We start from the raw sequence: 25425 nt of genomic DNA on the forward strand, positions 1-25425 counted from the left end.
CTGGAGGTGTGCTTGTCAAGGCTGGTCTTGGCTTTGCCATTGGCGGCGAATCACGCCCGCCGGATGTGACATCACGTGACACCGGCGACCTCCCGCCTTCGATGCAAACCACTTCGCAGCGTCAAGGCGACTGTGTCTCATCCCAACAAGCTGCCGGCGCCTTTGCTACGTCTTCAGACCTATTTTCAAGTGCGCATTGTTCACTCTCCTCCAGCGAGTTTGTCTCTGAGAGTCCAACCTGACTTTGTTCCCAGGATTCTCAGCAGACTTTCGTCGTCCGTCCTCTTGTGTCTCGGTCGCCCGACGCCCGCCGTATCGTTCAACCCTCGATCGCTTTCCCGATCTCGACCTTCCCCAGGACTGCATCTCGAAACCGTGTGCAACCAGCATTGGCGAAATTGCTGCGGTTGTGATTCCAGCCTATCCTTAGATTGGGGTGGTTCCGCTTCAGGACCCCATGTTGAAGAGAAGGAGAGAACGCATCCGATCCCCGACTCCTCTCTCTCCTGCCACCGCCGCCTCCCCGAGCCCAACCCTGCCAGCCTCAACCTACCCTAGGAACATTCAACCGATCGACCTACGGTCTCGTCTGCCACGTTAAATGGCAGATGGTACCTACAGGTTCCAGCAGCCTGGGGCCGGGCAGTTCTTCTTCCAAACACAAACGCAACAGCACTCTCACCAACGTCATCTCGTACGCAACGGGACAAACTCCCCCACTGGAAGACTAAAATTTAGTCACGACACTCCTTCTCCCTCACGTTCACCTCCGATCAACCAAGCTGCTGCCTTGAATCCCTTTACGATGTATACACAAACCCACCAAGGGCAGCATGTCATGATGAATGGCGGCCAGGCCCACCAGCGATTTGGCATGCAGATCCCCAAGTTCCAATCGCAGAGCCATCACCCCCACCCCGCACAGCAGGCCCATCACCATGCCCATCACAACCAAGCTTCTCATAGCATCAATCACCAGCACAACTTCTCCAGTGGGGCATTGGCTGCCGCCACTCCGCACTTCACTCCCGGCCCCCTCCAGAATGGCGCTCATGTTAACGTGGACGAAGATATTGACGAGACCATGAACGAACATTGGCAGCAGCAACTTCAGCTGGCTGCGGAGTCACGGCAGGCAAGCTCCCCGCATTATTACGCCCGCACCGTCGCACAGCAAACCAAGGGTATCCAGATTGCGCCCAGTCAGCCTGAGCAACAAGAGAATGGGAGCGGCGATCGCAATGGCCTGGTGAAGTCCAAGCCTGCTCCTCGGCAAGGCTGGCATGCTCTTGATTTCGGCGGACAGGGTCTCCGCGCGCTTGCGACATCTTTGTTTCACTATACTTTCCTCGAGAAATTGTACCTCAATCACAACAAGTTGAAGACGCTCCCTCCGGCGATTGGTCAACTGCGGAAGCTCACCCACTTGGATCTGTCGAGCAATGATATTTCGGAGCTCCCCGAAGAGATCGGTATGCTCACAAGCTTGAAGCAGCTCCTCCTGTTTGATAACAACATTCGCACGCTTCCGTTCGAGATGGGTTATCTTTATAGATTAGAGATGTTGGGAATTGAAGGGAACCCTCTGAATGATATTTTGAAGTCTCAGATCATCAAGGAAGGAACCAAGGCCCTAGTCCGGTATCTGAGGGAAGAAATGCCAGGTTTGTGCTCACGACTCAAAGCTCTCACCATGCACCTCATACTAACTTCGTTTCCTAAAAGTGCATCTTCCTCCCCCGGATAGAGATTGGATCATCCTGGATGAGACCGCTAGCTCCTCCAACACTTCCATCGAGAAGATTACCGTCCTTTCCCACAACGCCCTCTGCGACTCTTCCGCAACCCCGAGTCACTTCGGTTATACCCCGTCCCGTGTCCTTTCTTGGGAATTCAGACGCGAGCTTATCCTGAGCGAGCTGAGGTCTCACGACTCGGACATTATCTGTCTGCAGGAAATCGACCAAGGCAGTTACAATGGATTTTTCCGGGAGCAGCTGGCTTATAACGATTACAAGGGTGTATACTGGCCTAGAGGTAGAGCTATGGGTATGCAAGAGGAGGAAGCGAAGTCGGTCGATGGCTGTGCCACCTTCTTCAAGGGAAGCAAGTTCATCCTTCTCGATAAGCAGATGATCAACTTCGGTCAAACAGCAGTGCGGCGACCGGATGCCAAGGGTCAAGATGACATTTACAACAGACTCTGGCAGAAGGATCACATTGCGGTAGTCATCTTCCTGGAGAACCGGCTGACAGGCTCCCGCTTCATCGTCGTGAACGCGCATCTCTACTGGGACCCTGCTTTCAAGGACGTGAAGTTGATTCAGACCGCCATTTTGATGGAGGAGATCACTAAGCTCTCCGAGAAGTACGCGAAATTCCCACCGTGTACTGACAAGACTGCATTCCGCTTCTCGGAAGCAGAAGGTGAATCGGAAACTCCTCCACCTGAACCTGCGCCGTCTATGGAGTATGCCAGTGGTGATCAGATCCCGCTATTCATGTGCGGTGATTTCAACTCGGCGCCTGGGTCGGCAGCGTACAACTTGGTCGCACACGGCCGGCTCACGGAGTCCCATCCGGACCTGGAGAAGAGGCTCTACGGCAACCTTAGTCGGGTCGGTATGACGCACCCGTTCAAGCTGAAATCGGCGTACAACTCGATTGGCGAGCTGAGCTTCACGAACTATACTCCGGACTTCAAGGATATTCTTGACTATATTTGGTATACTTCCAACACACTTCATGTCTCGGCGTTACTTGGGGAGGTGGACAAGGATTATCTGCAGAAGGTGCCCGGGTTCCCCAATTTTCATTTTCCAAGTGATCATGTCGCATTATTTGCGGAGTTTACAGTTAAAGGGAAAAAGGGAAAGGTTGTGGAAGCGGATTTTGGGCCGCAACGGAATTGAAGGGACGGTGCATGTTGAATCTTACGAGACTGGTGTTTGTGTAGCCGGTTCATCTTGTTATCTCGGAATCTTTGGGGGCCTTTCGCGTGTCTGTGGTGTTAACTCTTTTTACTCCTTTTTCTTTCTTACGCTATCATGCTCTTGTTGCATTTTGTTTCTTTTCTTCTTTTCTTCCTTCCATTCTTGTGAGTTTACTTTCTGCTTACTGCTGTCGCCCAGCGGACTCTCGTTCAAATGGAACTCTGCGTATCCATGCATCATCTTTGGAAAGTAGTCAGTCACACCGGCGCAGCAGCTTTGCTTTATCTCACGCAACACACACTCACTCTCTCTCTTACGCTCTCTTTTCTACTACTACTACTACTACTACTACTACTACTACTACTACTACTACTACTACGACGTTCCTCCTCCCAGCTTTGGTATGTGTTAGGATCTGATTATGCCTTTTTCTTCTTCTTAACGACGATACTTTTATCTCTTCACTTGCCAACATGCTTTTCTCCATTTGTTGTAGATTGAATCTCACGAACGGATTCTCTCTCTCTCCTTTCTTAACCCTTCTTCATCTCATCTCAATATCTTGCACTTAGGCGGGCGAATCGGTCTCATCTGTACCTCTGTGTGTGTGTATGTGCTCGTTGTATCCTTAGGCGATTACTACTTCTACTACGTACGTGCCTGTTGGTTTGGGCTTCGTTGGTTTGGGATTCGCTTGACGTGCTCAGCTTATTGTTCGTTGAATTTCTTTTCTTCTTGATGTAGAAAGAGAGTGGGTGGCCGGTTTGACATTTGTTGTTGTTTTTGAGTATGGGGAATGGGGTATTGCGTTTGCTACTAGTATATTTGAATAAGTCTGTTATTAGTTATTTCGTTGATTTCCTCTTATTAGGTCTCTTACTATCTAGGTTGTAGATTGTAGTTCGGTGAGTGCATGTGTGTATGCTCTTTTGAATAATGGAGTGTGTTGTATGATTTCATCGTATTTGTAAATGAATTTTGAGTAATAGTACATGAGGTAGGTCTTTCTTCTATGATATGCATGTTATGGTACAAATGGGTATCCAAGAATACTGTAGGTAGGTAGGTAGGTAGATAGACAAAACGCGTGACTGAACAAAGCTCAGCTCAGCTCAGCTTAGCTCCTCCGCGCATCCTCCTCTATCTTTCTCCAGATTCCAACAAAGCCACCGCCCACAATCCGTGCGCCAACCTTTGGCCGGCACACAAGCACACTGTCTTCCTCCTTGGGCGTCTTCTCTTCAGTGCTAACATCTGCAGACCCAGTCTCAACGGCACCCGTCTCGACGGACTCCTCTGAACCGGAACTCTCCTCGGCGGAGGAAGCCACCGACACATTATCCCGGGACTTCTTCACCGCGTGCCGGATATCCCATAGCCGACCACTGCTGATCCCGTTTCCGAGCTCGACAACCTTATCCTGGACGAATGGTAGTCTCTGCCGACGAATGAGCTCCACACAGTCGCCGATCTGCGTCACGCTCGGCATGAAAACAGCTAGAATGCCGTCCCGCTTCAGGATGGAGGCGACGTGGGGAATCCGTAGATGCGCGGAGGGCATATCCAGGATCGCGTAGGAGAGGAACGGCTCAACCTCATCTTTCTTGAGCGAGGAAAGGAGGCCTGTCGGTGCGCGTTGTCTCTTCTGCTCTGCGATCCAGTCCTCTACGTGCCCCGCGTAGAAGTCCACATTGCCTGCGTAGATGCCGCGACGGAAACCGCGGACGATGCCTTCGGCGTGGACGGAGGATTTGGGCGTCACGTCGACGCTGTGGATGATTGCTTTGCGTTGGGAGCGCCAGGCGTCCCAGTTCTCCTGGTCGGGGTCCACGGTCGTTTCTGAAGCGCCATCTGCGGGCGGCTGTAACTTGCGGGTCGGAACCTCGCCGGGTTTGGTGGGTAGGTATGTGACTTGCGAGCTTGGGGGGAGGGGTGGAGGAGTAAAGTTGGCGCCTTGGATGGCGCGCGCTAGGTGTAGGGTCAGGGAGCCGTGGCCGGTGCCGGATTCGAGGATTTCAAGGGGCGGTGTGTCTGTTCCTTCGGCTGGGGGTGCGATGTGGATGTCGAGGAGGGAAACGATGAGGTTGGCGTCTGCTGAATAGATCTAATGGCATGCGTTAATGAGGATTGGGGGGTGGTCGTGGTGCTCGTTGACGACGGTGTAGTTAGATTCGTACCGGCGTGACTAGACGGGGGGTCATGGCAACATATTCTTCGAGGGTAGGGAGGGAGAGTCGGTATTCAGGGCCTGTATTCAATGGAGATTATTAAAATGCGCCCGGCTAGGTTAATATTGGAATGAAGAATATAACTGACCTTTCCGCGCCTGAACCAGATCCCGTACCCTCCGGCCGATGATGTTGTCGTGCTCCAATTGTCCGCGACGAGTGTCGGATTTATGACCCTTCCGCAAGGGTTTGCTTAGTAGCGGTGACTTGCCATGGACCACCACTCTATCTCCCTCTAAGTGGTGGATTTAATCTGTTAGTGTGGGATGGCGCGCAAACTGTGAACGAGCGAACGGCGTTCAGTCGAATAAAAGGTGTGACATACCCCGAAAGACGGAGAAATTGGTGTCGATTGAGCGGGCATAGCGAGGGACAGGAGTGGAAGATGTTAAGCCTAAGGCTCGACGCAATGATTGCAGTAGACGAGCCATGGCGTGTGATGATTCGGAGCGAGTACTGCCCTCAATCAAGTGTCCGAGAAAGTATCGGCGCCGAAAAGATCGAGCATCAAAAATTCGGGACTTTGATTTGGAGATTCGCCGGGAAGATACTCGGTTCGGCTAGACCCAGAATGGTCAGAAAATTAGCATTAGACAAGGGAAATAAGACTGGCTCCACCGAAAAGAGGACAATTCCAGCTTTTAGTGTCGCGCTGGAAATTATGGGGAACTCCGCATGGGTCCATCGTTGGTGGTGATTGTCCCTCCTTTGCACTTGATCGAGTCTAGTCTCTCTGCTTTCTCACCGCGGGGTTCTTCTTTTCTCTCTTTGCTTCTCTCTACTTAGAATCGCTCTATCTCTCTCTCTCTCTCTCTCTTAAGTTCACATCTTTCTCCTTCCTTTTGTTACCCGAATATCCGACCGGTTTATTCCCATCCTCTGCCGTCCTTGATTTAGGTTTGTTTCCCCTGTTCCATTTCTCTGGGACAGAGTTATTGCCGTCGTATATTTTTTGAGCATCACCCCAACATGCACAACAGATCGCGCCCTTTAATCAGTTCCTATATGACAGCTGGTACTGGAGACTAACACCGATACTGCAGAAATATCGCCGTGAAATCAAAGCGACCAGGCCTTCATCATGACTGTTACCACGCTACCGTACATGAAAACGAACCCCAAGCTTATATTCTTCACCGATTTCGATGGAACGATCACCCTCGAAGACAGTAGGTACAGACGAAGTTCGCACAGCAAGCCCACTAGCTAAGTACTCTATGCAGGCAATGATGCTATGGTATCTACCCTTTACAACCTACAAGCACACCACTAAACCTGCATGTCACTGACACTTGGTCACAAGATCGATAACCTTGGCTACGGGCGCGCAAAGCGTCGTCAAGGCAATGAGGCCGTCCTTGAGGGCACCATGAGCTTCCGGTATGTGAGTACAGACAGCATATGTAGACACCCTGCTAACCCCTATTGCGAAGTGACGCTTTTCGCGACATGTTGGACAGCATCAAGACCCCCTACAACGAATGCATCGAGTACCTCAAGAAGAACATGAAGCTGGACCCCTACTTCGTGGAATTCTACAAATGGTCCAAGGAGAACAACGTCCCGATCGTGGTGTTGTCTTCCGGCATGATTCCAGTCATCAGCGCCCTCTTCGAGACGCTTTTGGGCGGCGAACCGGACGATCACCTCTACATCGTTGCCAATCAGGTTGAGAGCCGTGATGGCAAGGACATCAACTCCGAGGGTGGCTGGCAGATCAAGTACCATGACGATAGGTAAGGAAAATCTTCTTGGAACCGGTCGCTGGGCCAGAACTGACGTCATACTGCTAGCCATTTCGGCCACGACAAGTCGCTTGAAATCAAGCCCTATGCCGCACTGCCGGACGGTGTGCGCCCGACCTTGTTGTACGCAGGAGATGGCGTGTCCGATTTGTCAGCCGCTGCAGAGACTGATCTTCTGTTTGCCAAGAAGGGCAAGGGTACGTTTACCAAAATCCGACATTCTGGTTTGCATTCTGTGATTACTGACTATTCCAGATTTGGTGACATTCTGCGAGCGTGAGAAGATTCCGTTCACGCTATTCGAGAGCTGGGAGTCGATTCTCGCTACAACCAAGGATATTCTGGGTGGCAAGGTTTCGGTCAAAGAGGTTGCCCAGGATGGACTGACTGCAGTCCACGAGGGAGCCAACAAGAACTGATGCGGTGCAGCTAAGATAAGATATCATTCTTTCATGCTGTTAGATATAGATCGCTTGAGTATATACGCACCAGGGACATAGTACTAGTTTAGATATCATGATGATTAGATGGATTAGTTAATAGAAGTGATGATTTGCATATCAGTACGCGTTATTTGTATTTTGCACGGAGTTGTGTAGGGTTCTAGGAGGCTATATCTGAAAGGGTTAGTCACTGCTAATCCCACCCTGATCAGCAACCACATTATGACTGACTCTTTTTCTTTTGAATAAATTGGCTTTGAGCTGAGATACTTTATATTGTTAACTAACAATTTAGGTAGCGAGGAAACAAGCGGTATAGCAGTCTAGCTTGGACTCTAGAAGAGTGTTGAGACATTGTTTCTACTGTGTTTAGAGAATCTATACTATGACAACTTATAGTCCTATTCCCTGCTTATAGCTAACGACGATTTAAGACTGATAGTATATTGACCTATCTTGAAATCTGCTTCCAAATGATTGAAACTCCTCTATCTACTTTGGTTCTTTCCATCCAGATATCCTATCGTATCCCTACATCTACATTCTCGAGACTCAATTGTATACTATCCTGCGCACGTGTATCACGCGGACTTCATTATAGTTGTAAGTTAAGTTGCAATCTGAGCTGAATATAGTTCGAGTGAGTCGGGCATAAAGTCATGATATCTGCTCACTTCAGAGGAGAAGAGCACAATAAGTGCAAATGCTGTGACAGCGCAGCCGCTAAGAAAATGTGCTACCGAGGAGAACAAGAAAAAGCACAATGCACAAAGGAGTACATAAGCAGGGGTATCCTCGCAGGGGTAAATTGGCCCCTTCTGGCAAATGCAACAGCAGCAAAGCAGTAGAAAGTAAATGACAATTCATACAAATGCAAGCCCCACCCTTTTCCTTTTTCCCTTTTCTTTGCGTTTCCCCTCCCACCGACTACTTGCTACGGTCCTGAATCCTGGCGTTTTTTCTCTTTCTTGGCCCAACGTACTGATCACATTTCAATGTCAGTACCGATACAGAAGTTTAAATAGTCAGATGATCAAGGAGGGGGAGAAACTCACAGCCACAAGCGTTACACAGAGTCTTTGGTCCTTCCGGGCCTTTCCTCCACTCGGGTGAGTCCGACGTCCCGCAATCCGTGCACATATACTCGCCTTTCATTCTTTTCTTCCTGTCAACGGCCTCTGCAGGATTCTTGGACTGTGTTTGCTGTGGCTGTTGCTGTTGCAATTGTTGCTGCTGTTGTTGGTCGCTTGGAGGAGCCGCAGCAGCAGCAGAACCGGCAGCAACGGTGTTCGGCTGCTCCGCATCACAACGAACCAGACGGCCATGACGGACCCCCGTACTCAATCCCTGTGATCTTTCTCCTTCTCCGTAGTACAAACCCGTCATAACCTCAATCCCGTCGATATGGGACATGTCTTCAGTCTGCGGCAACCGATCCCCAATCTGCTCCAGAAATGATCGCGAATCGGCGTCGTCCGTATTAGTGAATGTGTCGGATGATTCATTCTCCTCTCCAGATACTGATGTATCTCGTTGCGCAAACGAGGTTTGTGTCGTTGATACATACGTCTGGCGCGTTGTTGTCGTGGTAGTGGTGCTGGTTGTCGTTGTTGTTGACGTCTGCCCTGGTCTCGAATTCAACTCCTCTTCTTCCTCTTCCTTCAATTGGGCTATGCGCTGGTTCAGCCGGATGTTCTCGATCTTATGTTCCAGAAACGAATCGAGTAACTGTGAACCCCGCGTGGGATATGGTCGACAGACAAGGAATATCCCTTTACAGACTGTCTTTTGTTGCTGCAGCTGCTGGGATGATTCTGCGGTCGCAGAAGAAGCAGATCCGGTCGTCATTAGGTGTGGATGTCCATGCGCCTCTAATAGACAGGAGCTACTGTCAGGCCTACAGAGCCGGAAGTGACATCGGATTTCGCGTCCGGTCTTGATGCACTCGTCCAATTCGTGGCCTAGGATAGGCTTGTCGTCTTCATGGACGAAACGGGAGAAATCGCTTTGTTCTAGCATGTGCGATTCAATACCCGTCACCTCGGAGCATGATGGTGACGCGTATAGAACCTGTCCATCGTGACTGAGGAGAAGGAGCAGGTCTTTCAGTTCGTCTAGTACTCTCGCAGACCAGCCGTCATTGTTGGTGCCGGCAGGGCCTATGTCGGGAGTGGGGTGGTGGGGATTGCTGGTTCCCACTGGCGCTGTAGTAGTTGTAGGTGTGGAAGCAAGAGCAGGAACTGTGCTTGTGATAGTGGCAGGAGTCGTTGAAGTGGTAGCAGCAGCAGCGGAAGAAGAGATGGTAGCGGAAGCGGAGAGTTGAAGCAGATTAGCGGCGCCGCGGCTCATCGAGCGAGGAATACTCCGCGCGTCCATGCTATACGGGGGCCCCGGTGGTTTTGAGTTCGACACTGGGGCTCGTAGACCGTATGCCTGGGACGGAGTCTGGTTCTGCGCCACTCTTCGTCCTTGATGGAATTCGAGTTCCATCGCTAGGCTGCGCGGGGATCAAATCGATCGATCGCCGGGGTGGTGGGGACTCTTCTTCCCGGGGGGGTGAAAAACTCGGTAGGTTTCCCTATAAAGAATATGATACAGAAAGGGATTGGAAAAAGATAGAGAGAGAAAGAAGAGAGGGTAAGTGAGCAGTGTTTCTTGGACTTTTTCTGGACATGACCGCGGTGGTGAATCCAGTAGAGCTGTCAATTCTTGTACTTTTGGTCGGCCACATCGTCATTGGTATCGCACCGACACGCGGGATCCACTGCGGCTGCCAATCAAATCCGCCGATGGGGCTTCCCGGGGATTTCCGTACTATCCGGGCTGCTGATTGGTGGGCTGCTGCGGCGTCGGGAAACTTTCAGGTACCGTTGTACAATACAGGTCGGTATGTCTGTATGATTGCTGCAGGGGGCATCCCGGTCGATGCTTCATTGCTTCAAAGTTGGGTATTCTTGCTGCTTCGCTTGCGCTCCGCTTGCGATACCCCCCATGGGTTATCTTGGATTCTATCCCTCTTGACTGGCCCTCTACTCCTACTCCTTTCCCGTCACGATCACCTCATCCCTGAAGCATACATCATCCTGCGTGGTGTGGTGTGGGATTATCTTGTCAAGCATGGGTTGACTATCTGGCTTCCGTTAGATCCGCTAGGGACGTGCATCGCGTAGCGCCGCCATCTACTAATTTTAACATTCGTGGGCTGATATCAGGCATCAATAATAGATGAAATTATCGACTATCTATCGACTATTTCGACTATCGTCCCTTGAGGAGCCTGCAATCCGCATTTGCCTTCTTTTAATTCTCCGTGGGATATCCACACCGAACGCCCTTTACAATCCATCCCGCCTTGAAAGAACATGCAAAGCTGGGAAGCTGCAGATGCTAACGGTCACCCGTCTGTGCAATTGCAGACGTCAGACCACACCGCCGCACCCACGCGAACGGGTACGTTGGACTCTGTTAAGTGCTGGTGGAGATGGCCTAGAGTATTAAGCGAGCCCAGGCGCAGACCAGACCCGGAATGTCCTACCGGCGGGATGATCCCCCTGTCTTGGGGAGTCTGATACTATGCTCATGCCATGTTCTTCCTTCCAGCCTTACAAAGGATGAATGCACCTCCCACTTACGCTACTACAGATGACGAGCTACTACGCAGAGCAACGAGACGGTCAGATATGGCTGATACCATAGCTCTTTCTATATAGCCCATATAAACTTATGTGCCACAGTATCTGAAGATTCATTAACATAAACAATCTGCTTCAATTGACAATTTGCCATAAAAATTTCAATGTGAAGGCCCTACCAGGGAACCTGAGAACCACAATTACTGCCGTCACTATTCCAGGATCCTTCCACATGTTCTGAGACCGAGGCCATGACTAGCCAAGCCCCACCGTCTATCTTCTTCGACACGTCAGAAGCAACTACAACATGCACATGGAGGAACGGAAGCTTGGCGGCCGCTACTTCCCAAAGACAACATCAGCTTTGCTGATGCACCACTCAGCTGGAAGATCTTACTTACTGTTGAATCACAACTAGTATTTGCACCTGCACCTCAGTCCATGATAGTGACAACCACAGAAATGATAATCTTTATCATGGCAATTGCACACTTTCAAAACGCTGCATCTGCCTTCGCAGAAACGGTAATTCTTGAACTCGGTTAGCATTGATCCCACCAGCCAAATAGGATGGTGTTTACAGAGTTCAACTCTTCCTCGACATCTGTGATAGCCATGGACATGCCATTACCGTCGACATCGTCGAAGGCCTCGTTAGGGTTATTGACGGCTGCAGTGCCAATATTCCCGGCAACTACATCATCGACGTTGGCAACTTCGGTAGGGTTGGCAGAAGAAGTGGCCAGGCTAGCCTTGAAGAAGAGACAGGACAAGCACAAGAGAACGATGATGTTCTTGAAGTAAAACATCCTGAATGGAGGTAAACTGGTACAGTATCTGAAGGCGAGTGGACTAGGGGTGGTTTGATGAGAGGATAGATTGGAGAGAAGAGGGCTTTGAACCAGAGAAGGCTGGAAGGTAAGGTGAGCCTTTTGTATGTGACACCTGGTGTTCGCAACATCGATCCTATGTGCACTTGAGTAACCGCTCTAGCCCAAAGAATCTACAGTCGATATTATCATAGTGGCCATGCCCGCTATTTACATCTGAGGCACAGCCTTTTGAACCTAGAGGTACGTGCAACACGGCATACAGCGAAGAGGTAGGGGTAGCAACACACAATCTACTAGTCTTTGCATTGCCCGATTAGATGCTGTCAAATAACATGAAAACCCCCAGATAGGATTGCCAGTGATTCATCTGTTGCAGCCAGCCTGATATCAAGTTGCTTGACGCAGGTATATTGCGCAGGGAATCTTCTACATACCTATATACAAAGATTACAGCAAGAACTTCCTCGTATAGCCCATGTAGTCAACTTACCCGTGGCTCTTCTACCCAACCAAGAACGGAGCGTCCGTCCCCATAAGTTCCACGAAGAAGTACAGAGTCCCTCCAAGGAAGGGAAAGCATGTCCCAAAAAATATATTAGCAAGCTACAGACCATCCAATAATTCATTTACCAAAGTTTCCCCACAACATTAAGCGCCCCCTACTCCATTCCATCCCAGTGGTGATATCTACTCCGTAGAAAACATACATCCCAAATCAATATCCACCACCCCCCAACTGACCGCCCATACACGTGACCTCGCGCCGTCTCCCCGCGTCGACCGACGCGCCGATCCCAAGCGCAGCTGCTCGCTATCTATCCGGCACGCTTTCTTTATCCCGAGTGGAGAAAGAATATCACGGGGAAGGTGTGATTTGCAGGCCTGCCACCTACCCTTACGCATCCGTGGAAACGGACCGGGCCTTTTCTTCCCTCTTTTGTTACCCTTCTATTGTGAAGTGACGTTTTCCATAATGTGAGATTTCGTTCTGCATCCGGCCACAAACATTCTTTACTAATCAGTCCCTCCGCAGGTGTAAGTTCCGCGGAGGTCGTGTGAACGATCGAGGGTACTAATCATCGGGGGTTTGTTTGTCGCAGCGAAGATAGATAAGTTGTCGATATTGGGGTGAGTGCTCCTTTCTTATAATTTATTTGGATGGAGAGATGTATAGGAGTGTTTTGCTGACAGTTGCTTGTGATGGGCGCTAGTGTTCGGTCGTTCGATAATACGCGCAGCGAGACGATCCAGTTTCACACGCCGCTTACGTTGATTGTTGGGTATAATGGATCTGGAAAGACGGTATGATGGATGGTTTATGATGGTACTATGGAGGTTGTCAGGCTAATGGAGTTGGGGGCAGACTATCATCGAGTGTCTCAAATATGCGACCACCGGCGATTTACCCCCCAACAGCAAGGGTGGTGCGTTCATCCACGATCCGAAGGTACGCGATTCTATAAGATATGGTATTGAGTAGGATGGACAGACGTGCTGAGATATTATGGCAGCTATGTGGCGAGAAGGAAGTCCTGGCCCAGGTGAAACTGTCGTTTAAAGGCACGTCAGGCGCGAAGATGGTCGCTACGAGGAGTCTACAACTCACGGTGAAGAAAACAACACGGCAGCAAAAGACACTAGAGGGTCAGTTGTTGATGGTTAAGGATGGTGAGCGGACGTCTATTTCCTCCCGCGTGGCGGAGCTGGATCAGATCATGCCTCAGTATCTCGGCGTATCGAAGGCGATCCTGGACTCCGTTATATTCTGTCACCAGGACGAGAGCTTGTGGCCGATGAGTGAACCCTCGGTGCTGAAGAAGAAGTTCGATGAAATCTTCGAAGCTATGAAGTATACGAAGGCGATCGACAACATCAAGTCTTTGCGGAAGAAGCAGAATGAGGAGCTTGCTAAGTACAAGATCATGGAGCAACATGCCAAAGAGGATAAGGAGAAGGCCGATCGTGCAGAGAAACGATCAATAAAGCTTCAGGATGAAATCGAAGCTCTGCGCGAAGAAACACACCAGCTCTCTCAGGAAATGCGCCGGGTGGCTGATCTTGCTGATAAGGCGTGGAAGGAGTCGGAAAGTTACTCCCAGGTCTTGGGTGCGCTCGAAGGAAAGCGCATTGAGGCCAAAAGTATTCGGACGACTATTGATAATCTCAAAAGACATCTGGTTGAGCTAGACGACTCCGACGAGTGGCTTCAGTCGAACCTGGAGCAGTTTGAGTCAAGGCAGCTTCAGTACCAGCAGCAAGAAGAAGCCAAGAAGGAGAACTATATGGAGCTCAAAGAGCAGATAGAGCAAACTCGACAAAGACTGGGAGTCAAGCAAGCAGAGTATGGCAAGTTTGAGAACGACAAAGCCAACTTCGAGCGCCAGGTCGAGCGGCGACAGAGGATGACGAAAGAGGTCGCTCGAGCGCACAATATCCGTGGTTACGATAATGTCGAGGACCAGGCAGACGTTGATGAGTTCATGCGGAGAGTGCGAAAAATTCTGAAAGATCAAAACCTGGCACTGGAACGGGTGAAGAAGGAGGCGCAAAATGAACTACGTGACGTCCAGGCAACCCTTAACCAGATCGGACAACAGAAGTCTGCGCTACAGGAAAGCAAAAACGCAGCCAAGCGACAGATTGCCTCGAATGATAGGGAAGCAGCCACCTATCAAGGAAAACTCAACGAGATCAACGTGGACGAAGGCGTCCAGGCTGCCCTGGAGTCGAACATTGAAGACATCGGATCTCGTTTGGACCAAGCCAAGGAGCGCGCACGATCCGCATCTTGGGACAAGGAGATTCAGAATGTGAACTCACAAATTCGCGACCTTGAGGACGAGAGTTCGCGCTTGAATACTGAGCTCATCGAGGCAACAAAGAAGGCTGGTGATTTGGCTCGATTAGACCACCTCAAGAAGGAATTGAAAGAACGGGAGCGCGGATTGGAGACGATGAAAGGCGCTCACGGTGAACGACTGACAAAATTTGTAAACGCCAACTGGAGCCCTGAATCTCTAGAGCAGGACTACCAGCACGTCATAGAGGAGGAGTCCAGACACGTCTCAAGGGCAGAGCGCGAGCGTGATGGAGTCAGCAGAGAACTCGAGCAGGTGGAGTTCAGAATGAAGGGCGTCAAGAAAACATTAAGTCAGCGACAGAAGGAACTCAAGGAGTGCATCAAAGTGATCCGCGATGCCGTCGATGACGAACCGGAAGAATACCCTGAGATTTTGAAAGAGCGTCAAGCCCAGCTCGATCTTGCCAGGAAGGACGCTGAACAATACGCCGGAGTCAGCAAGTACATGGCCGACTGTCTCGACACCGTGAAGTCGGCAAGCATGTGCAGATTGTGCATGCGGACTTTCCGAACCGAAAACGAGCTACAGACCTTCAAGAACAAGTTAGAGGGGTTAGTGAAAAGAGCGAAACGGGTGATGGAGGATGACGAAATACCCCGTCTCGAAGAGGACCTTAATACCGCCCGCGAGGCCAGCACAGCCTACGATACCTGGTGTCGTCTGAAGCAGACAGAAATTCCAGATTTGGAGAAAGAGGAAGAAGAGTATACTGCCCAACAAGACAAGCTCCTGAGCCAATTGGAAGAGAACGACAAGATAGTCAGCGAAAAGGCCGATAAAAAGAAGGACGTCGAGTCATTGTCAAAGACGGTCAATACTATTGTCAGATACGACAGTGAAATCAAGTCCATACGCTCCCAGGTCCAGGACTTGTCTTCGAAACAGCACGATACGAATGCCTCTCGTACACTGGAAGATATTCAGGATGAAATTGCGGGCATTGGCGAGAAGTCTAGAGCCTTGAAGAAGACTCTGTCGAAACTCACTCACGAGAAGGAGCAAACATTGTCTGAGATGAACAAATTGGAGCTGCAACTCAGAGACGTCAAGAGCAACCTCGACAACGTGAAATTTAAGCTCGAGCGGAAGGCAGACCTCCTGGCTCGTATCGAAGAGTACAAGAACCTCAACAACCAACAACGCGAAGCCATTGCAAAGGCGGACAAAGAGATTGAAGATCTAACCCCTGAACTTCTCAAGGTCCAAGCCAAGTACGACGATATCAGCCAGCGTGCCGAAGCGCGTGAAAAGGACATGCAGCAGGAGATATCCCACCTCTACGAGAATATACACCAACTTGAACTGGCAAACGAGGAGATCGACGCCTACAACGAGCGAGGCGGCCCTCATCAACTAGAGCGCAGCAAGCGTGAACTGCAAAGCATCGAGGACGAGATCAGCAATCTCGAAATCGAGCAAGCCAATATCACTAAAGAGATCAACAAGATATCTGCTCAACTCAAGGACAGCGAGAACACCAAGCGCCAATACGCCGACAACCTGACATACCGCCAGGCGACCCGATCTCTCGACGCAGTCACCGAAGAGATCGAGCAGCTAGCGGCGCAAAACGCCGAAGTCGACCGAAGCCGCTTCAAAGAAGAATCCGAGCGCAGAGCACGAGAACACAACGCGCTCGCCGCCAAACAAGCCAGCAAAATGGGCGAGATGAAAGGCAAGGACGATCAACTGATGCAGCTCCTCGCAGACTGGAATACCGACTACAAAGACGCAGCAAGCAAATACAAGGAAGCGCACATCAAGGTGGAAACAACCAAAGCCGCAGTGGACGACCTAGCGCGGTACGGCGGCGCCCTCGACAAAGCCATCATGAAATATCACGGGCTCAAAATGGAAGAAATTAACGCCATCATCAGCGAGCTCTGGCAAAAGACCTACCGAGGCACAGACGTCGACACCATCCTCATCCGCTCCGACAACGAAAACGCCAAGGGCAACCGCTCCTACAACTACCGTGTCTGCATGGTCAAGCAAGGCGCAGAAATGGATATGCGTGGCCGCTGCAGTGCCGGTCAAAAGGTGCTAGCAAGTATCATCATCCGACTCGCTCTTGCGGAGTGCTTCGGTGTCAACTGCGGCCTGATTGCTCTTGATGAACCCACGACCAATCTTGACCGTGATAATATTCGCTCGCTTGCGGAATCGCTACATGATATTATTAGGACTAGACAGCAACAGGCCAATTTCCAGCTTATTGTCATTACCCATGACGAGGAGTTCTTGCGGCATATGCAGTGCGGTGACTTCAGTGATTACTATTATCGGGTCTCGAGGAATGAGAAGCAGAAGTCGATTATTGAGAGGCAGTCTATTGCTGAGGTATGTTTGCCGCCCCAGCTCTTTTACCCTTAATGTGGATTATATTTGTGAAGTGAAATTTCAGGACTAATGTTGTCTTGTTCAGGTGATGTGATTTGGTCACTCTTCGAATTCGAGTTTCCGCTTATGGCCTGAACTGCAGGCCTCGCCATCTGGGAAGGAAGAGTGATTTGATCAGCGATCTTATAGTTACGTTCTATGTAAATTACCTGGTATTTGGTATGGTTAATGAGCATGAGGCGGCGTTGGGGAATTAAAAAAGAACACTATATTGCTTTTTGACATTTCACATCAAGTCCACTATATAGATACAGTCCATATATTCTCTAGTACCACTCACTCCAGATCATCACCGTCTTCATCATCCAACAACGGCACAAACCGGAAATCCACAAACGTCACAACAGGCGGTGGACCACCCTTGAGCGGCCGTACACCACCAGCCCCATTAGCATCAAACTCAATCATAAACTGAAGACTCAATACCCCCTGGCGATCCCCACGAATGCTCACTTTATTAGCCACTGCCATAGCACGCGCCGCCTTCTGAATCAGCGCGAACTTATAATTCTGCTTAAGACGCGATCCCATGGACGACGGCGGACTGACAAGGAACGTCTCCGTGACCGTCGGCGCAAGTTTAGCTTTCTTCGCACGGGACCCTTCATCAATTGAGCCTCTTGCATCACCTCCCGGACCATTAGCCCCGCTATTCTCGACGGAGAATTCTACAGATGACTCGCTGAACGAGCCTCCCGTGCCGGAGAGAGCGAAGAATGGTTCGCGGGTCGCGGACGCGGAGATCTTCAATACCGATGGGCTTGTAGCGGCTAGTTCTGAGATGGCGTTGTGGAGCCAGGCAGAGCGCATGATGATCTTCAGGATGATGGCGTCTCGTTGGAGGGGTATGTCGACTTCGCTGCCTTCGGTTTCGTAGGTTGTTAATTCGCAGGTGGTTTTGACGCCCGTCTCTGAGAGAGTGATGCTGAGGGGAGAGCCTTCGCTGGTGTAGCGGATTGTGCAGGAGCGGTCTAGGAGTAAGGAGGGGGCCGAAAAGGCGCCAGGTCCGGATGGGTGGGTTGGCTGGACGCTGGATGCTCGACCGGCGTTTGGGTTGGTGGAGGAGTCGTTGGTGCCGAAGATCTTGAGGGTTTCTAGGAGGGCGGATAACGAGACGACGAAGCATGGGTAGTAGGTGGAGGGGTCGGAAGCTGAGTCGTCGTCGTCGTTGTTGTTGTCGTCTGTTGTCCCTTGGTTTGGCGCGGCTGGTGGGTTGAAGGTGTAACTGGTGAAGAGGGCTTTGTCGAGGAATGCGAGCCCCTGGATGACTCGCATCTCTTCAGCGGAGAAGCGGATTCCATCTGGGGTTATTTGCACGGTGGCCCTGGATGCGAAGCCGATGCATTGGAGGAGAGTGTAGAGGTGGTGGGCATTGCTGGAGACAGCAGTGAAGATGGGTTCCGTGTCCGTCATGATGGTTTGAAGTGAAATTGGCTTAAGCACGACAGAGTAGAGACTCGAGAGCTATGTTAAGATAGATTGCTGGAGTGCGAAGAGAACTTTGGTGATTATAAAGGTAACGATATGCTTCGTTTCAAACTCTCCAGTGTATGGTACATGGGTATCTGGGAAACAACTGGAATTTTTTAAACGTAGACCCCAACGGCACAGATCATGAATACGGCTCCGAAGCTGGACGGGGAATTTGTTAGCGATGGTTAATAAGGTGGCTGTTGTTAGGGTAGATCCGTGGCTTACCCAAATGCCAAAGATGCCGGGACTCCGAAGGAAGCGATGCTAAGGAAGGAACGATCTGCGCAAGTTGTAAGTATATGGTTGTGACAAGAGTACAAGACATTTCATATGTGGAAATGATCTCTGGTGTGGTGTAAGTACTGACTCAATCCGAAAAGTCCAGTGAGGATGAAAGCTGTTGTAAGTTAGTAATTGTTTGGAGTGTGAGAGTGGTCGGGGTCCGGCTCACCAGCAAGTAGTAGACTGAAGCCGACAAAGAACTGGCTGTCTTTAGAGACTGGAGGAGTATACGGGCTCGCAGAAGCTGCCTGCCAGACTTCGTTCAGAGACATGAGGGCTTGTGAGATGCGCTTAATTTCAATGGCTTGTGTATAAAGGAGAGAAGACAGTTTAAAGAGAGGAAATGAGGAGAAGAAGGAGGAGAGGGAGCTTCCCTCAAGCTGTCGTCGTAATGCCATGGAGCCCGAACTAGTAATTGGTTATCTGGCTTGACGGCCGCGGATCAACTTCTTCCCGTTCCGCTCCCCGTATCGGCGGCCGCAGCTCGTGTGGAGAGAGTCGCTGAGGTTCAAGACGCTTTCGTCCAGAAGTCATCGGAATTCGTCGCGCATCATGCCTGCAATCACAGATAGTAAGTATTCGATGCTGGATTACGCGTTCTTGCGACTATCCTGGTCTTTTTGCTCATGTCAAATCCAGGTGCCAAGCGGAAAGCATCGGAGGAGGCGCTCTCCCCAGATTCCCACAAGAAGGCGCGCACTGACTCTCCCGAGAGGGAGCCCAAGGTATGTTGCATGATCTCTTTGTCTTTGTGCTGAGTATGGCACTAATGTACTTTGCTTGCCTTAGATCGAAGATGACCTCCTGGATAAGCCACCGAGAATCGTTCCCTTCCCGGAGAAGGTAAGCCCTCACTCGAGCCCGCAACCCGCCCGAGCTCCGATGACGCTGACTCCACGGTAGCCTGCAGTTCTTGAGGAACGTCGCGGCGATATCGAATTTCGTGTAGTCAACAACGACGGATCTCGCGACAGCTTTGTTGTCCTTACAGGTCTCAAATGTATCTTTCAAAAACAGCTCCCGAAGATGCCTAAAGACTACATCGCGCGATTGGTTTACGACAGGTCGCATCTTTCCTTGGCCATCGTCAAACACCCTCTGGAAGTCGTGGGAGGCATCACATACCGACCATTCAACAGTCGCAGGTTCGCCGAAATCGTTTTCTGTGCCATTTCGTCCGACCAGCAGGTTAAAGGATACGGTGCGCACTTGATGTCTCATCTCAAGGATTATGTCAAAGCCACATCGGACATCATGCACTTCCTCACATACGCCGACAATTACGCCATTGGGTACTTCAAGAAACAAGGGTTTACCAAAGAGATAACACTCGACAAATCCGTCTGGATGGGATACATCAAGGATTATGAGGGTGGTACAATCATGCAGTGCACCATGTTACCTAAGATACGGTATCTCGAGGTTGGCCGCATGCTTCTGAAGCAGAAGGAAGCTGTACACGCGAAGATCCGGGCCTTCAGTCGCTCACATATCATTCATGCACCCCCTAAGGAATGGAAGAATGGACCGTGCAAGATTGACCCATTGAGTATACCGGCTATCAAAGAGTCGGGATGGTCACCGGACATGGATGAGCTAGCACGTCAACCACGCCACGGACCCAACTACAACCAGTTACTACATCTCCTTAACGATATGCAGAACCACAGCGCGGCATGGCCCTTCACTCAGCCAGTCAATCGCGATGAGGTTCCTGACTATTACGAAGTCATTAAGGAGCCCATGGACCTGTCAACCATGGAAGAAAAACATGAGAAAGACATGTATCCGACGCCACAAGACTTTATTAAAGACGCTATGTTAATATTTGATAACTGCCGGAGGTACAACAACGAGAACACGCCCTATGCGAAGAGTGCCAATAAACTAGAGAAGTTCATGTGGCAGCAGATACGAAATATCCCGGAGTGGTCGGTGAGTATTGGAACCTGATTCTGATGCCCATACCTATCTTGTTCACGATTGCTAACATGACACAGCATTTGGCCGACGGGCATTGATACTAGCGTACTCTGTATGTTGGAGTTCTTTAAAGGCGTTTCCGTGGCGTGAACAAATACCCAGGCGTGGAGAACATGGTTTATTTTAGCTTTTAGCCTGTCTCTTCAAATTTCGTGTTTCAATAATTTCCGACAATACTAAACACATTGATCGGTCGCAGCCATGCTCAGAAACATTCGCTTATTTGCTCCCTTACGCGCCATCACCACCCAAGGCCCCATTGTTCGTCCGCGACGAACGTCCCACTCAGTTTCTCCGGGTCGCCTTCTGTGGCAGCGCGCACAATGACCCTGGCCCCGTCGCTTGCTTCCTTGACTCCTTGACCTCCGTTGATACTGGTGCGGCAGTAGCCCGGGGCAGCCGCAATGACAGCAATCTTCTCATCAGCCAGCTTTACCGCATGAGCGACGGTGATCATATTAACCGCTGCTTTGCTACTGCGGTAGTCAGGTATGAAATAGGTCTTTGCGCTAGCCGGATGATCCTTGTGGCCGGCTCTGCTGATCAGACCCTGCCCGGACGTGACATTGACAATGCGGCGATCGGAATACGTCGATGCACGCAGCAATGGGAGGAATGTATCCATGACAACCACGATGCCAAACACATTGACATCGAATACTTGCCGGTATTGCTCGCGCAGGGTAGTGGCGGGTGTCTGCGCAATGCCCGCATTATTGATCAGGATGTCCAGACGTCCGAATGTTTCCGAGACGGTCTGCGCAGCTGCAGCGATGGACGCATCATCTGTCACATCGATGGAAATGGGTGTGAGAGCTGATTTGTCCACTGCATCTGATTCCAGCTCCTTGACTGCAGCTTCGGCCTTGAGTGTCGTGCGTGCGCCGACTAGCACATGGAACTTGCTTGAGCTAGCTAGCTGCTGTGCCACGGCGAAGCCGATGCCTTGATTGGCACCGGTGATGAGAACGAGGATTTTGGAGGTCGTCATGTTTTTTTTGTTTTTTTTTGCATGGAATAGTTGAGATGATAGTTGAGATGATACAATCTGCGAGAGCTGATTATGTCTGGATCCATTGGGATTTGGGATCCTTGATATAGTTATTACTGTCCGTAGAAGTCCGAACCCCGAATCCGTTAACTCCGTTACGTCCTTCCAAGACCTGTTCAATAAGCACGGCTTGCCCGACTGTCCTCCTGATCGCCGTAGCATGTTTAGTATAGTAGCATACTGGGTAGAAGGTAAATTCAACTTGGGAATAACTAAATGGACACATTTCGTCTCACTTGGATTAATCGTTACTGGATGTATACTGTAAAATCTGTCCATAAGATTCTTGAAGGACTCGTTCGACGCAAAATGTCCAGTACAAAGACAAAGCTACAATTCTCTATGAACCCCGTCAGTCGAGGAAGGTGCAGAGATAAGACTGGTCGATTAGAAACCTCCGTAAGTATGTTGGAAATAATCCAGCTGACCATGAAGGAGTTACCATTTCAAACCATGGAGGTCTGACATGTTAGAGAGTTTGGACTGAAACCTTAGCCTTGGCGTTAGCTTAGAAGTGTCTTAAGAAGCAAGCTCATTTGGGCATATTTCTTGGATAGTAAGCAGGACATGAACATAGCGGTGAAGAGTAAATGTCTTCACTATCTCCAAGTTATTTCATTCCCTACTTATGCAATATGCCTGCTGCTTTATGCTATCTAATTCGGTGTAGGCAATACACCAAAAAAGGCACCAAAAACAATGATATCATTGAGTAACCTTAAAGATTAAAAACGGGGGGGGGTCACTGGGCTTATCATCGGCACGATGTTCATCATTTGCCGTCCCGGTTTTTAAATCTAATTAATTATTTGCCCAGTGCACATAAAGCAAAACACTCGTTTTTTGGGGTGGCTTGCAGGAAAATAACGGTCCAGTCCATGACCCGCCCCCGGGCAAAATGGACATTGTTCGAGATTTTGATTATTATTATTATTATTATTTAAAAATAGGGCACAGATTGCAGATTGGAAGGTACTCGGAAGAAATAAAAAAAAAAAATTCTGTTTAGTCTTGTTTGCCAGCCACGACCCTGCAATAATCACATATTATTATGGACCGACCGAGAACCAACGGTGCGGATCCGCCGTGGGTTGCTTTTTTTGGGTGGGATGGATGTGGAATGGAGCCTGTCGGTTGGACAGTAGATGAGACCAACAGAAGGGTTGCAGAGGATGTACTAGTGCCGTAATTGAGGTGACTGGGGAGGGGGGCGGAGTTCTTTTCCTGCATTACAGGAAGGAATTATGTTTAGATTTTCCATATACGAGAATCAGAAAAAGAAAGGAGAAATCATCTGTTGTGTAGACAGTAAGCAATCATCATCATCATCATCATCATCGGCTACCCCTTGGCGAGTGTCAAAAGATCCAAAAGATCGGCCGCAAGTGGAACCAGGTCATTTCGGGGAAACATTAATGCGAGGAACCATTGCTGGAAAGGGAGTGGGGACTCAGGCACCTCCCTCAGGCATCACGAATCAACGAACTCCAAACTAGTAGTCAAGTCGTCTTTTCGCCCGTCGCTGCGTGTCTGCGGGCTGGCCATCCACACCCTTTCCCTCGCTTTTACCCTTGGCTTCGTCAATCTCTTTTCCCCTCCTCCTCCTCCTCCTCCTCCTCTCGCTCTGGCTCTTGTTGCTGCCTGTGAATCCACTTCCCGAGCCTCTCCTGGATGGCTTCTGTCGCAACTTCCTGACCTCTCCTGCAGTCGGTCGGCTGTTTTGTTTACTGCCTCGGAGTCGAAATACCTTACGACCTTCTGCAGGGCCTCCTGGCTTGCACTTAGGCCTCAATTCGTCCCCGTATCGCTGCAATTCTATGCTCAACTGCCGAACTCCAACTGTTTGACCGTCCTTCTTTTTTTATCGTCGCGTCTCGCCAGCCTTTTCCTCGATCAGCTACAGACATAACACGCCGGATCCCTTCCCAATTGCTCTTTCGACTCCTTTGTCAAACCCCCGTCCCTAACTCAAATCCGACGTTCGCTCGTTCCCCTTTTCGGCCCCTCATCGCGGCGCAGCTCCTTCGAGCCTGATTCAGGAAGAGTAGAAAAAAAAAAAAAAATCCAACACCTACCCTTCAGCTATAGAGATCCCCAACATTCGTTCCACCATGGCGTCGCCCTCTCTTTCGAGCTTGGAGCAGCGCAATCGCCTCCCCACGCTCTTCGAGGTCCTCAGTCGCCGGACCCTCGCTCCCGTCGACCTGTTTTCCTTCTATATCTACATGCGGGATCAACAGCGCTCGGTGGATTATCTGGACTTCTGGTATGATTGGGAAACATTGTGTTACCTGCTGGAGGGCTGTTAATAACCCATGTCTCTATTTTAGGCTCGATGTCTCGCAACACATGTCCCTCTGTCGTCATTACGTTCGGGAACTACGTCGGTCCGTCTTGGTAGCTACGCCTGATCTTGAGAAAGCCGACAGCAAAGGATCTTCCGGGGCATTGGATAATTTCGAGCATTACAACGACATCCCACTTGTTGAAGCTGGTCCCTCCAACTCACGCCATGGATTAAACGATGTCGGCGACCGGGATGCCGACCAGAGACTGTCTGCATTCCTTCGCTCTGAAGGTCAAACATCCGGACACTCGCCTCAAAGCAGCCTTGGTTCGCAAAATGCTGCTCGCACCACATCGAATGAGCTGCAACCTCGGGACAGTTCTGGGACTCGGAACGACTCGCCTTCGCCAGGCCATACGGTGGCACGTGCCGACATTCGCGCCAGCGCAGAAAAGATTCTCTACACGTACCTGCTTCCCGGGGCAGAGAGAGAAATTGTTCTCCCCGAGGAGATGGTATCCGGCATCATCAATCTGATTGAAGACGATGGCAGAGATGATCCTGAAGTATTCGATCCGGCGAAAGACTATGTCTTTCAGGCAATGGAGCGCGACGCTTTTCCAGGGTTCTTGCAGGCCAAAGCTTTGGGAAATCTGGTCCCCCTGACGATTCTCGCACGGCTGGCATTCGCCCTCATTAGCTTCGGTGGAGGCTTCTGGGGCGCGTTCTACGTGGTTCTCCGGGATAAACCACGGCATATTCGTTGCTGGGTAAGTAGCCAATCCCATACGAGGCGTGATATCCTACTAACATCTAATCAGTTGATCTTGCCTTTTGCCATTGCCTCTTACTTCATCGTCTCGTACCAGTACAAGATTGACCCGGTCATGGCGTTCCTCGGCTACAGCGAGTACACGTTCATGAATTGGTCGCCGATTCGCGAGCCATACGTGCGCAAACTGCTGAACAAGCGGGCCACGGCCACGGCCATGATCGCCTTCTTTGTCGCCGCAGCGTTGAGTATACTGTTCATCTTTGTGCCCGGTACTATGCTCTAATCTCCATAATATCGCGTATACCCTTGCCGATTTCCTTTCCGAAATCTGTTTCAATTTCTACGGCCGCGTGATAACCGCTTTTGGGCAGCATATATGTGCATCTTGATTCTTTCTGAGCGTTAGCCAGCGATCTTGCTTCTTGGGTCCAATTCAGCGCATGGATACAGAGAGAAGTTCTTCCTCCCCGAATGACCTCGGGGAGTCTCTTAATATGAG

General features: G+C 50.3%; 11 protein-coding genes across 11 annotated transcripts; 6 read left to right on the forward strand and 5 right to left on the reverse strand.

The window, feature by feature from the left end:
• Positions 1-101: 101 nt before the first annotated feature.
• BO79DRAFT_252261 (uncharacterized protein) lies at positions 102-430 on the forward strand (the record flags this gene model as incomplete). Its single annotated transcript, XM_025685911.1, has 2 exons — positions 102-189; positions 255-430. 2 exons carry the CDS (start codon positions 102-104, stop codon positions 428-430), a joined length of 264 nt encoding a protein of 87 aa, XP_025542269.1.
• A 66-nt stretch (positions 431-496) lies between these two features.
• On the forward strand, positions 497-3029 carry BO79DRAFT_75262 (CCR4-Not complex 3'-5'-exoribonuclease subunit Ccr4). Its single transcript, XM_025689697.1, has 2 exons — positions 497-1664; positions 1726-3029. The coding sequence occupies exons 1-2, from the start codon at positions 602-604 to the stop codon at positions 2910-2912; spliced, it is 2250 nt and encodes a 749-aa protein (XP_025542270.1). The 5' UTR covers positions 497-601; the 3' UTR covers positions 2913-3029.
• A 1021-nt stretch (positions 3030-4050) lies between these two features.
• On the reverse strand, positions 4051-5600 carry BO79DRAFT_190289 (tRNA (adenine-N(1)-)-methyltransferase; the record flags this gene model as incomplete). The annotated part of the gene is made up of 4 exons (XM_025680723.1): positions 5487-5600; positions 5250-5396; positions 5111-5181; positions 4051-5037 (listed from the first exon to the last, which is right to left on the reverse strand). The coding sequence occupies exons 1-4, from the start codon at positions 5590-5592 to the stop codon at positions 4051-4053; spliced, it is 1311 nt and encodes a 436-aa protein (XP_025542271.1). The 5' UTR covers positions 5593-5600.
• A 285-nt stretch (positions 5601-5885) lies between these two features.
• BO79DRAFT_168542 (putative Phosphoserine phosphatase) lies at positions 5886-7454 on the forward strand. Its single transcript, XM_025679432.1, has 7 exons — positions 5886-6058; positions 6205-6330; positions 6385-6398; positions 6465-6541; positions 6595-6897; positions 6955-7103; positions 7162-7454. Exons 2-7 carry the CDS (start codon positions 6243-6245, stop codon positions 7323-7325), a joined length of 795 nt encoding a protein of 264 aa, XP_025542272.1. The 5' UTR covers positions 5886-6058; positions 6205-6242; the 3' UTR covers positions 7326-7454.
• A 794-nt stretch (positions 7455-8248) lies between these two features.
• BO79DRAFT_168545 (GATA transcription factor LreB) lies at positions 8249-10016 on the reverse strand. The gene is made up of 2 exons (XM_025679433.1): positions 8405-10016; positions 8249-8330 (listed from the first exon to the last, which is right to left on the reverse strand). Exons 1-2 carry the CDS (start codon positions 9837-9839, stop codon positions 8284-8286), a joined length of 1482 nt encoding a protein of 493 aa, XP_025542273.1. The 5' UTR covers positions 9840-10016; the 3' UTR covers positions 8249-8283.
• Positions 10017-11475: 1459 nt separating this feature from the next.
• Positions 11476-11790, reverse strand: BO79DRAFT_252266 (uncharacterized protein; the record flags this gene model as incomplete). The annotated part of the gene is made up of 2 exons (XM_025685912.1): positions 11476-11493; positions 11563-11790. 2 exons carry the CDS (start codon positions 11788-11790, stop codon positions 11476-11478), a joined length of 246 nt encoding a protein of 81 aa, XP_025542274.1.
• Positions 11791-13014: 1224 nt separating this feature from the next.
• Positions 13015-17719, forward strand: BO79DRAFT_225961 (MRX complex DNA-binding subunit; the record flags this gene model as incomplete). The annotated part of the gene is made up of 15 exons (XM_025683762.1): positions 13015-13116; positions 13178-13261; positions 13326-13355; positions 13392-13421; positions 13458-13622; positions 13665-13862; positions 13893-13991; positions 14025-15248; positions 15285-15333; positions 15370-15379; positions 15410-15475; positions 15512-15682; positions 15716-15875; positions 15906-17015; positions 17660-17719. The coding sequence occupies 15 exons, from the start codon at positions 13015-13017 to the stop codon at positions 17717-17719; spliced, it is 3558 nt and encodes a 1185-aa protein (XP_025542275.1).
• Positions 17720-18661: 942 nt separating this feature from the next.
• BO79DRAFT_252269 (putative DNA repair protein Rad1) lies at positions 18662-19102 on the reverse strand (the record flags this gene model as incomplete). Its single annotated transcript, XM_025685913.1, has 4 exons — positions 18662-18707; positions 18774-18828; positions 18916-18945; positions 19000-19102. The coding sequence occupies 4 exons, from the start codon at positions 19100-19102 to the stop codon at positions 18662-18664; spliced, it is 234 nt and encodes a 77-aa protein (XP_025542276.1).
• Positions 19103-19342: 240 nt separating this feature from the next.
• Positions 19343-20953, forward strand: gcnE (histone acetyltransferase GCN5). Its single transcript, XM_025689698.1, has 5 exons — positions 19343-19401; positions 19470-19555; positions 19620-19673; positions 19734-20765; positions 20831-20953. Exons 1-5 carry the CDS (start codon positions 19383-19385, stop codon positions 20849-20851), a joined length of 1212 nt encoding a protein of 403 aa, XP_025542277.1. The 5' UTR covers positions 19343-19382; the 3' UTR covers positions 20852-20953.
• A 78-nt stretch (positions 20954-21031) lies between these two features.
• On the reverse strand, positions 21032-21851 carry BO79DRAFT_285755 (short-chain dehydrogenase). Its single transcript, XM_025688393.1, has one exon. It carries the CDS (start codon positions 21802-21804, stop codon positions 21055-21057), a length of 750 nt encoding a protein of 249 aa, XP_025542278.1. The 5' UTR covers positions 21805-21851; the 3' UTR covers positions 21032-21054.
• Positions 21852-23874: 2023 nt separating this feature from the next.
• Positions 23875-25339, forward strand: rgsB (putative RGS domain protein (Rax1)). Its single transcript, XM_025689699.1, has 3 exons — positions 23875-24130; positions 24195-24921; positions 24973-25339. The coding sequence occupies exons 1-3, from the start codon at positions 23976-23978 to the stop codon at positions 25207-25209; spliced, it is 1119 nt and encodes a 372-aa protein (XP_025542279.1). The 5' UTR covers positions 23875-23975; the 3' UTR covers positions 25210-25339.
• Positions 25340-25425: the final 86 nt, after the last annotated feature.

This window comes from Aspergillus costaricaensis, assembly GCF_003184835.1.
Source record: "Aspergillus costaricaensis CBS 115574 unplaced genomic scaffold BO79scaffold_7, whole genome shotgun sequence".
Classification (NCBI taxonomy): domain Eukaryota; kingdom Fungi; phylum Ascomycota; class Eurotiomycetes; order Eurotiales; family Aspergillaceae; genus Aspergillus; species Aspergillus costaricensis.